Here is a 9,760-nt window from a genome sequence, read left to right as displayed (position 1 = left end):
TTATAAACAGATTTTTAAGAAATTTTCAGGAAACATGAAACATGGTACAAGAAACATGTGAATCCTACATCATGTCACACTGTTTTTTTGACACTATGGCCTTGGAGAAGGTGTGTGCTCTCTGAGTGTTTCTACTTTGAGACGTGTTGCTGCCGTGAAATTCAAATTTACCTTATTTTGTCCCCAAAATGACACGATTCCTTAGTTTCAGCACAGTGGAACACAGTATATTTACTGTGTTCCACTGTGAATAAAATATGGGTTTATGACATTTTAAATCTGTTTTTATTTACTTTTCACGCAGTGTTTAAATTTTTTGGAGTCGCATGTAAAAGTATTAAAGTATGTCATAGTTTTTCTTTGCTCTTCCTGAATTTGCCTTCATCATGTGAGTGACATCCTCTTCAGCTGAGCGCCATACAGGCTGCACCACATGTCCATGAACCTCTTTGAAGTTTTCTATAAGAGGAGGTGCTTCTGATGCTGTAGGTAGATAAATCGGTGTTTGTGCAAGTTCCTGCCTACAGTTTCTTCCTGTCAGGGACCAAAACTACTACTAGACGAGCAAGCTAGGATTTTAGAAAAACAAAGACATTCATAAAATCAGAAAGCTTTAGCTCCTCGAGGGCCATCACTCCAGGCCTGAAGAACTATTTTCTTTTTAGCATGGCTGAAAACGTCATCACGAAGCCTTTTGGGTTAGTTTTGATTGTCACAGCTCACATGGTTTTCAGTGGTAAGATATCTTTAAATCTTTATAACTTTTGTTTTGCTTCCTCAAATTGTGACACAGGGGTTTGTGAGTTCTTACTGGCTTGAGGTTCATAGTAACTAAATATTTTGTTATTTGTTTTTGTTTCATTAAAGTTTGCTTTTTGTCTTAAATGTTATGCATATGATGTTTGATAAAGACGCCACAGTTTCCTTGCTGCAACCAGTGAGGTCAGTGTAATATTGGTCTTGTTGTTCAACTTTATTCCTCCGTTAAAGTAAATCCGTTTTGCTGTGGTGTCTGTTCTGGGTTTTGTCTCTGCAGACAGTTTTAAATTAGAGCAGGTTGTTTAATAAATGTCTGGTTTTATACAAAACTATTTGGATCTTTATTTTAGGGGTAATATGGACACTCTTTAATCCTCTCATGAAATACAGTCATTGAAGCTTATTTAACTGAGCAATACCAATACAGTCCATTCAAAACACGTTCAACAGATTTTAATTTGTTTTTAAGCTACTTAACCTTTGAATTAAATAATCTCCAGCTCATGATGGGTTTCAGCTTCATTCGAAAAAGTTTGTCATCTGACTTTGTTCAGCCGCGTCCATGCTGTCGCATCTTTAAAGAAAAACTTGGGACTTTGAACTGTTTTTCTGCTTAAAATACTCAGATTGCTCATTCATTATTTGTCACATTCAGCTAAACATTTCTCTACTTATTCAACCTTTGATTCCTTCTAAGTCACAACGTTTCTACAACCTGTCGCTGGTATCAGTGGAATAATTACCATTCAATAAAGCCTCTCAGTTTAAACTTTTAAAATATTATCTTTCCACTGTTTAGGATGGGGTCAAAAACAATCAGAAAACATGTTATTTTGTCTCAGATGCACACTATTCTTGGGTAAGATTAGGCTCAAGTAGACGGACTGAATTTATCGATCCAAAATCCTCCAGATAAAAATGGGGTAACACTGATTACAAAGATGTCATTTACTGAAATGGTCACTTATAAAATTAAAGGGAAAGTAAAAATTGAAAGCTATCTGTAGCATTATCTTATTTCTTGAATAGCTAAAGTGCTGACTAGTATTTGTTTGAGTTAATGTTGTCAGAGAGCAAAATGCATCACAGGAGTTTCATGAATCGACTTTTGATTCCTGTATGTGGTGGAGTGTAACTAAGTATGTTCAAACATAAAGAGGAAATGACAGGAATGTATTTATTGTTTGCACTCTTAATGTAAATGTTTTACATTTTTAACTTTAGCTATGTGTTACTTAAGATTAAGATTATCAAAACAAAACATCACCTTGTTCTTAAAGTTGTAAAAACATGTTGATGTTTGGATCTTCAGTGTCAGTTTTCATAGAAATTAGTGTTTGTTTTTCCTTTAGTTTCTGCGTTTTGCTTTTATGTAGAAGATTATAATTGTATTCCCCCGCCTTATAAATGTCTTCTGCTCTGTCTTCATGCAGACCCCAGCGAAGTCATCGGAATTGTTGGCCAAAACATCTCATTTCAGTTTACGTTTAACACCACCATCACAAAAGACAGTGTAATTGCAGTTTATAAATCAGAACGAGAAACGAAGATCTCAGAGTATTCACGTATCAAAGGGGAGTTTGAAGTCTACCCTCATAATTCTACAGTGTTTTATCTCAAGACAAATCTTACTCCAAATGACTCTGAAGTTTACTGGGCCTCTTTGTTTGACAACAAAGTCATACTAAGTAATAAAGTGAAGCTGATTGTTGGAGAAGAGAACATAATCACCACAGGTAAAGTCACAATTTGTGTTACAATAAAATATCAATTAGAAGTGAGCCAGCTGACGTTCTCTATCATAGCATATTATCTATTTCAACTAAAATTTAATAGACTTACTATGAAGTTGATAAAGTGGAACAATATCAAATGAGAAAACATCTCAGTTATGTTCCAGCGTATGCATTTATTCCCCCCACACACAGACACACAGACAAGATTTATTTCCTGTAAGTTAATTAAACACGCAGGAAATGCAACCATACAGACAGAAAGACGTCCGTGTTAAGCCTCCTCTGTTTCCCTTCGTTAACGCTAAGTTTCCATCTCCTGACTGTCTGAAAAGGCCTTGTGCAACTAGACGCCTCAAAACTGCTCTGACTGACTATTTCTCTAAAGCCTGAAATGAAATGTCAAAAGCTTTAGGCTGCTTTTATTCAATATTATCCTTACTACGAGCAATCTATACCATTTAATGCAAGCATTAGTTGACTGTAATTGTATTTCCTCTAGTTTAAAAAAGCCAAAAAAAATAGACAGTTTCCAATTTTTATGGTAGTTTTATTATAATAGAAGTAAAACATCAAGTAAAAATCCAGAAATAAACAAAACACATTACATAAAAGTTAAAAATAAATGAGCAAATCATAGAGGGGAATAAGTATTTGATCCCGCACAATCCAGACAGAATTACAGCTTCCATAAATAGGTTATGTGTCAATATGGCACACAGATAACAATGAACTGATTAATTAATTCATCTGAACTCGCCTTGTGCATAAAACCCACCTCATCACCGTAAACAAGACCAAAGATCCATCAGATGGGGAAAACACCAGTTTGTTGGTGAGATTATTTGGAAATGAAAGAAACATAAAATAACCTCCGGTTGCTCACGGTCAGGAGCTCCATGAAAGGTCCTGCCTGATGATGAGGAAAAAGGTGAGGGATCATCCTACAACTTCACAGGAGGAGCATTTTTATGATATTAAGGCAGTCAGGACCACAGTCACCACGAATGTTATTGGGAACACTCTTCTCTGTAATGAACTGAACCTTTGCAGATCCTGCAGCGTCCTTTCGAGTCCACATCTACATCAAACAGGGGACCGAACTAATCTGTAGCAGCCAGACTTCTATCTCTCAATAATTTATACAAATCAATGTTTAACTTTTAGCTGTTTTGTTTAGTTGATATTTTCTTTGTTTATTAAAATGAAATTGCCATAGAAATTTAAGGCCGTTCACCTCTTTGTAAGCAGACAATCTTATTATATCAGAAGAGGATCAAATATTTATTACCCCCCACTCAAAATATCTACAGCAGTGCATTTTTGGTGCTTTAAAAATTCTGTTTAATAATAAACAAATACAAAAACATGACATATTGAACTGACATATTGAAAAAATATTATCACCCATCTTCACCTTTTGGCGGCGGTCGGGCGAAAATTAGTCAATGATGCTGGAAATAAGTCTTTACAAAAGCTAAATTTCCATTAGGATCTATGCTAATTCACTATCTGCATAGCACTTCCTGTTACAAATCCTCTGATGAGAAAAAAGAATCCATTTTTAGCATAGATAAGTAAATATTTTCACAATATTCTTCTAACTCCCACAGTTCCTTCGGTGTCGACTAAGCTCCCGAAACCTGGTGGAAGTTCCAGTTTCTTTACCTCCCGTGTTGTCACGGTCCTCATGGTTTCACCTCTGATGCTGCTGGTTGCTCTGCTTCCTTTCTTCATGTGTTGTATTATGAAAACCAAAGGTAAGATAAAGGACAGCTCAAAAATAGGGAGCTCCTCTGCTCCGTTTGTTTGGTTTGTGAACAGAACTTTATCAACGTGACTCATAAGACTGACCTAAATGGAGTTTTGGTTGCTTGTGATGAATCTTGTATTAGACTTTCCTTTCTGACATCAAAGTGTCAACTTAATTAAGGTCCAATACAAGCTAAAGTCTGACTCAGTGTTCTGTGAGTCACCATTTCAGCAGAGAGTTTAGTTTTGTAGATGTGTAGATTACCGGCAGGTGTAGCTCCTAGATTTTACGAGCAAACACCCCGATGAGGAGGTAATGTTTATTTGGTGGAAAAATTTTGCAGTTGTGTGGTTAGATGCTGAAAAATGCAAACCAGATTGCAGTTTCACATCCTTTTGATGCATGCGATGATTCACATTTTTTGATACGAAGCTCTCCCTCAGTACATGCAAATTTAATTGTGCCTGCTATCACAGAATGCTGGAAGGAAAAAAACAAAGCTTACACTGCGTGTTCTATATGAGCTCGCTTTCCCTTCAGAGACGATGTCCTACTATGTCCCACTTTGAGTCAGAGCTCTGTCACTTACAAATATTACGGCAGCCCCTTTGGCCTCAGAAACCACAGCTGATGGTTTGTTGTTCTTGCACTGCAATGCAAGCTGCTGCTGACTGTGCTCCTATGCCAGGGAAAGAAAATGTGGTCTAACTCTTGCCCAGAGCTTCGAGTAAACCGTCAGATGGAGCAAAACATAACCTTTCGATGCTATTTTAATAAAAGGATGAAGCATAGATTGGATTTTACTGCTGTATGAGATCCAAAAGGGCAAGAAAATCTTTGCTTAAATCAAAAATAATTTAATTCAGTCTGACTTATTTGGACTAATAATAAGTGAAAATCACATATAAAGAAGATAAAACTGACTCAGACAGGAGTGTTTATAGTTTTAATTAATTAAATTAAAAATTAAACTTTAAATCTTCTTATGTTGACAAATAACAGAGGTATAGCTGTGTGGGTCAAACCTTGCAAATACCATTTTGCTCAACTTTATGCTACATCACAAGATGTCACACTCAGAGTATGTGTTGGGAATGACTCTCAGCTACTACCACATCAAGTTTGAGCTCATTATCTATAAAGCTGACTGAATTACAGCAAGTTTTGTGTTTTCTTCTGCAGACAGACAAAAAGACGAAGAACAACAAAGAGCTTCAAACCCCACTGTGCAGGTATAAACATTTTTACACCTTTAAAGCTGTATGTCTTAATAAAACAGCTTCAGAGATTTCTAAGCTTACACTGAAAACAGTTTATTGGTAAAATGCCTGTATTTTACTGGCAACAATTATCCAATAGCTGTTTTCAACTTCATGGTAAAACTAACTACAGTAGCAAATTTGTACTGTAAATATATTTACAATATCATTAAAACAACAATAAAATACAGTTTAAAACTACTATATTGTTTCTGTTCAGCCAGCATTACTGTATTTTGATTTATAGTAGCATAATATGTTATAAATTCCCATAGAGTAATATTATGAATCATTTTTCTTTTAAAACAATAAAAAACCAGCAACTCTACAGTAACTCACTGTACTTTGCTTTAATAGTAAAGAACTGATGCCAAAACACAGATTTAACCTTTAAAACAGTGAAAGTTATTTACAGGGTAGCTTGATTTGTATTTGTAGGAGACAATCGAGGAGTCCAACAACGTGGCTGGACCCTCGCTGGTGTACAGCATCCTGGACTTCCCCAAGAGACCGCCAGCAGCCGTGGAGCTGCGCCACTGTGGCCCAGAGTACGCCACCGTCAGCTACCTCACAGACAAGAGACAGAGCGCTCACACGGATGAATGTAAACCTCATGATCGTTCTTGTTTACAGTAAAACAAAAACAACAGCTCTTAAATGATATTGTACTGTACAGAGGATTTAATCCATCCCTCGTTTCTTTATATTTTTCTTCCACTGATCCATGCTTTCTAAAGTGCCCTTCATCAATAGTTTTTCTGGGGTTTTGAAGGTTTTCTTTGGACTTTAGCTGCTTTTTCTGTCCACACCTTGTGAAAAATGAGATAAAATGGAATTGGAGCTGAAAGGAAAAAGCATCAGACTTAAAATAAATAAATAACTATCCATAGCAGATGATTAGTATATGAAAGGCTTGTCTTTAAGAAAAAAAATCCATAAAAGACCTGACAAGACCTGGGAGATCCATCTCATGCTGTCCACCTCATTGACTGTATTCTGATTTTTCAGCTGATTTGGAATCATGTTGTTGGGGCTTAAAACTATTTTATGTGTTTTTTTGCCTGAATGATTCATAAAAATTCAGATACTGGACAGAAAAGAAAAGCAAAAGCAGCCAAAGTTTAAGGAAAACTTTTGAAGCCTCTTTAGAAATGCTGATAAACTACTGATCACAAGAAAGTCTGGATCCTTGGAAGTATAATTTTCTGTTTCTGTGGCATCTAACGCAGATTTTAGAGATGATTTCATTTTATACTTTTTTACACAAGACCAGCAACAGTGAAAAGACATGTCTCTGAAACCTTGTTTATACAGTTGGTTTTAATTGTAGATGATATCTATTTATCTTTTATACACACTAAAAACTGTTGGGATCTTTTAATAACTCAGTTCCTGTTGGGTCAAAAGTTGTTTTTTTACTAAATATTGGGTCAACTCTTCACAGTCCGCCATTTTAAGCCAGAAGTTGACTAAATTGGATGTGACCGCCCCAATTAATGAAAAGATGTTCGCTCTTGTTGGTTTTGTTGGTAACTTTTGGTTGCGCTAGCCAGTGAGTTAAAATATCATTAGTTGGTGCTAGCTAGCTAGCAACCCAAGTTGTAATGAGCCGTTTCGTAAAATCATAGTGACTGACTGTCACGTGATGAGGTCAGAGGTCAAAGGGGTCAAGAAAGGCACTTGTGAGATGAGAATCAATTTCCCAAGTAAAATGAACCCCGCACTTCCGTGGAGGATGTGTTGTCAACATTAAAGCCTTTGGCATCTTTACACCACCTAAAATGGTAGAAAGAAGAAACTGCCTTTACTTTTACTGGATCATGTTTGTCTGTATTTATCAGTCAGTTCATTTATAAGAAAATATGTCGTATTTTAAACAAATCACCACACAAAAGCGTCATCATTTCAGCATTTATCGATCAAGTAGATTTATTATAATGTTCTTTGATCAGCTGATCACAAATAATGCATGTTGTAAACTTAAAGATTAATGCTGAAAAAGTTTTACATACCTTTTTTATTGTCTCTCCATGTTCAGGAACGGTCAGTTATCATTTAGCGATCAATCAAACTGATTCATGTCTTCACATTTAGCTGAAAAAATGCCAAATTCACTGTGAATTCGAGAAAGTACGTTGATTCTTTGATCGCAAGGTGCCTTTTTTAAATCACTGTTGACCTCTGACTCACTCCGATGTTTGAGAAATGGCTTATTATCTAATAATCTAGGTTCTGGGTTGTTCTAACTCAATGTTTTAGTAGATTCAGTTCACCAGATTAGTCATTTGAACTCAGTAAGCTGGATCAACCCTGCTGAGTTAAAACTATCCAGAGCTGGATTACAGATTGGGTTGTTTCTAACCCAGTGGTTTTTAGTGTGTGTAAAATATCTTTCTGTGCATTTACTGTATCTTAAAGTTATAGTTCTTCAATCATTGTTGGGTCTTTGGAGAGAAGTTCTCAGAACTGGTACGAGGAACAAGATTTATTCAGAGCTTGATATAATAAGTGGAGAGTTTCTGATTCAAAGATAATCAGCTGCAGTCAGACGAGTGAATGAGTGTAAATATGGATTCATGCACAAAACACAAGGTTGCACTGTTAAAATTCAGCTTCTCTGAGACCCTTTTTTATCCATATTAAAAATAAATAAAAATAAATTCACCTGGTGGCATTTTTGCTTTGGGTAAAACAAGACAGAAGTCTGAAAATGTTTTCAATTTTACACATATGGATTTTTATTTAGAAGTATTACAAAAACAAATGCATTCATTTCTAGAATAAAAGCCTATTTTCTCCATGGATAAAAATTGGACTCAAAACTGTCAATAAATTACAATCCAGCTGCATGAAGAAAACTGGACAGACATGATTAAAGTTTATTTCCTTTTGTTTTTGAGTTATAAGCTCCCGTTTTTTTTTTCAGTGCTCTCATCACAGTTTTGACTCATAAACCTCTAGTTTTCTAAAAAACAAAACTGAGAAATTCAGATAAACTGAAACAGTTTTGGTGAAACAAATTACAGATCAGTTTTCAGTTCTTCACAGGAGTGATTTTCCACTGTTTCACGCAGCAGCTATCTGACACTATCTCTGCCATTTTCTCCTGCATGGCCTTGAGAGTTCTCTGTTTGCTTCTTTGACAATAAATACTGTTTTAGTTCTCTTTTTTTTTCAAAATAATTGTGTGTGATGTTCATGTTTTTGGCGCAAAACAAATAAGCTGATGAAGAATCTCTGGTGTTGCTTGTTGCTCAGGAAGGATAAATGCCAAAATGAGCAAAGCTGTGGTTCTTAAAAGAATTAGTCTCAATGTCCTGCAGCTAAACAGAGATTGTAACTTCTTTTGTACTCTGAAAAATGTGTTGCAATGGACTGATATAGGTGTGGATTTATTTTTGATTGTAAATAACGTGAGTCTAATGGGAGCAACATAAATGTTTTAACTAATGTCCACTGCGATGTTTGAAGCTGTAATTAAAATATAATTATATTAAGCGTTTTTCTCGTGTGATTTTGTTGTGACTTTTAAAGCACGGCTGCACGCTCAGTTTGTTAATCTGTGTTTAATAAAACTGCTGTTCCCACGCTTTTGTTATTATCTAAAATCTTCTTTTCTTTTTTTTTCCACACACAGTAAATTCAAACTGAAAGTCTGACTGAGCTAATTGTTTTTAAAGAATTGGGTTTTTTCTGTGCAGTGGCAGTACACTGTTAGGCTGCAGGTTCAGTTCAGTTGGTATTACAATGAAACACAGATAATCGCTTTCAGTCTTACTCTGAGGTCCCGAACAGACCGAAGTGCGTGCCACAGAGTGTGACATGGCAGTGTGCATGGTGGAAATATGAGCAAAACACAGTTCTTGGGCTGAATGAGACAACACGTTTCATCTGAAAGTGGTGTTTCTGCTGAATGAACTCTACTTTTCTTCTTCCTACCCCCCTCTCTTTGGCAACTCTACCATTTCGCAGCTTCGTAAATCAAACCTTGAAAATCACGTTATTCAACATCGGATGCAATATCGTGGTTTATTTTAAAGGTTGCAGTGAGTACCTTCAAGAGGTTTCTGAAATCATTTAATCAGACTGAAGCAGGTTCTCTGCTGCGGTCTGGGTGTTCAGAAACTGCAGCCAAAGGGCTTCTGTACTGCAGATGGGAAACAAGAGACTATGAATTAATGAAAATCCAAAACAAAAAGCAACATTATCTCAAACACTTTTGTACTTCGTGTAGAGCATTTCATCATTTTGCAAAG

At 36.0% G+C, this 9,760-nt stretch overlaps 1 protein-coding gene across 2 annotated transcripts; it reads left to right on the top strand.

Annotated features, from left to right (window-relative positions):
• Positions 1–550: 550 nt before the first annotated feature.
• On the top strand, positions 551–9,443 carry LOC119616765. 2 transcript variants are annotated; one of them, XM_037974047.1, is made up of 5 exons: positions 551–736; positions 2,193–2,495; positions 4,106–4,252; positions 5,428–5,477; positions 5,943–9,443. In XM_037974047.1, the coding sequence occupies exons 1-5, from the start codon at positions 667–669 to the stop codon at positions 6,138–6,140; spliced, it is 768 nt and encodes a 255-aa protein (XP_037829975.1). In that variant the 5' UTR covers positions 551–666; the 3' UTR covers positions 6,141–9,443. The 2 variants fall into 2 exon arrangements, with proteins under 2 accessions (XP_037829975.1, XP_037829976.1); XM_037974048.1 differs by lacking the exon at positions 2,193–2,495.
• The last annotated feature ends 317 nt before the right edge of the window (positions 9,444–9,760 follow it).

Source organism: Kryptolebias marmoratus, linkage group LG24 (genome assembly GCF_001649575.2).
Source record: "Kryptolebias marmoratus isolate JLee-2015 linkage group LG24, ASM164957v2, whole genome shotgun sequence".
Lineage (NCBI taxonomy): Eukaryota > Metazoa > Chordata > Actinopteri > Cyprinodontiformes > Rivulidae > Kryptolebias > Kryptolebias marmoratus.
Note: the sequence above shows the minus strand (reverse complement) of the source record. Positions and strands in the feature narration are given on the sequence as shown.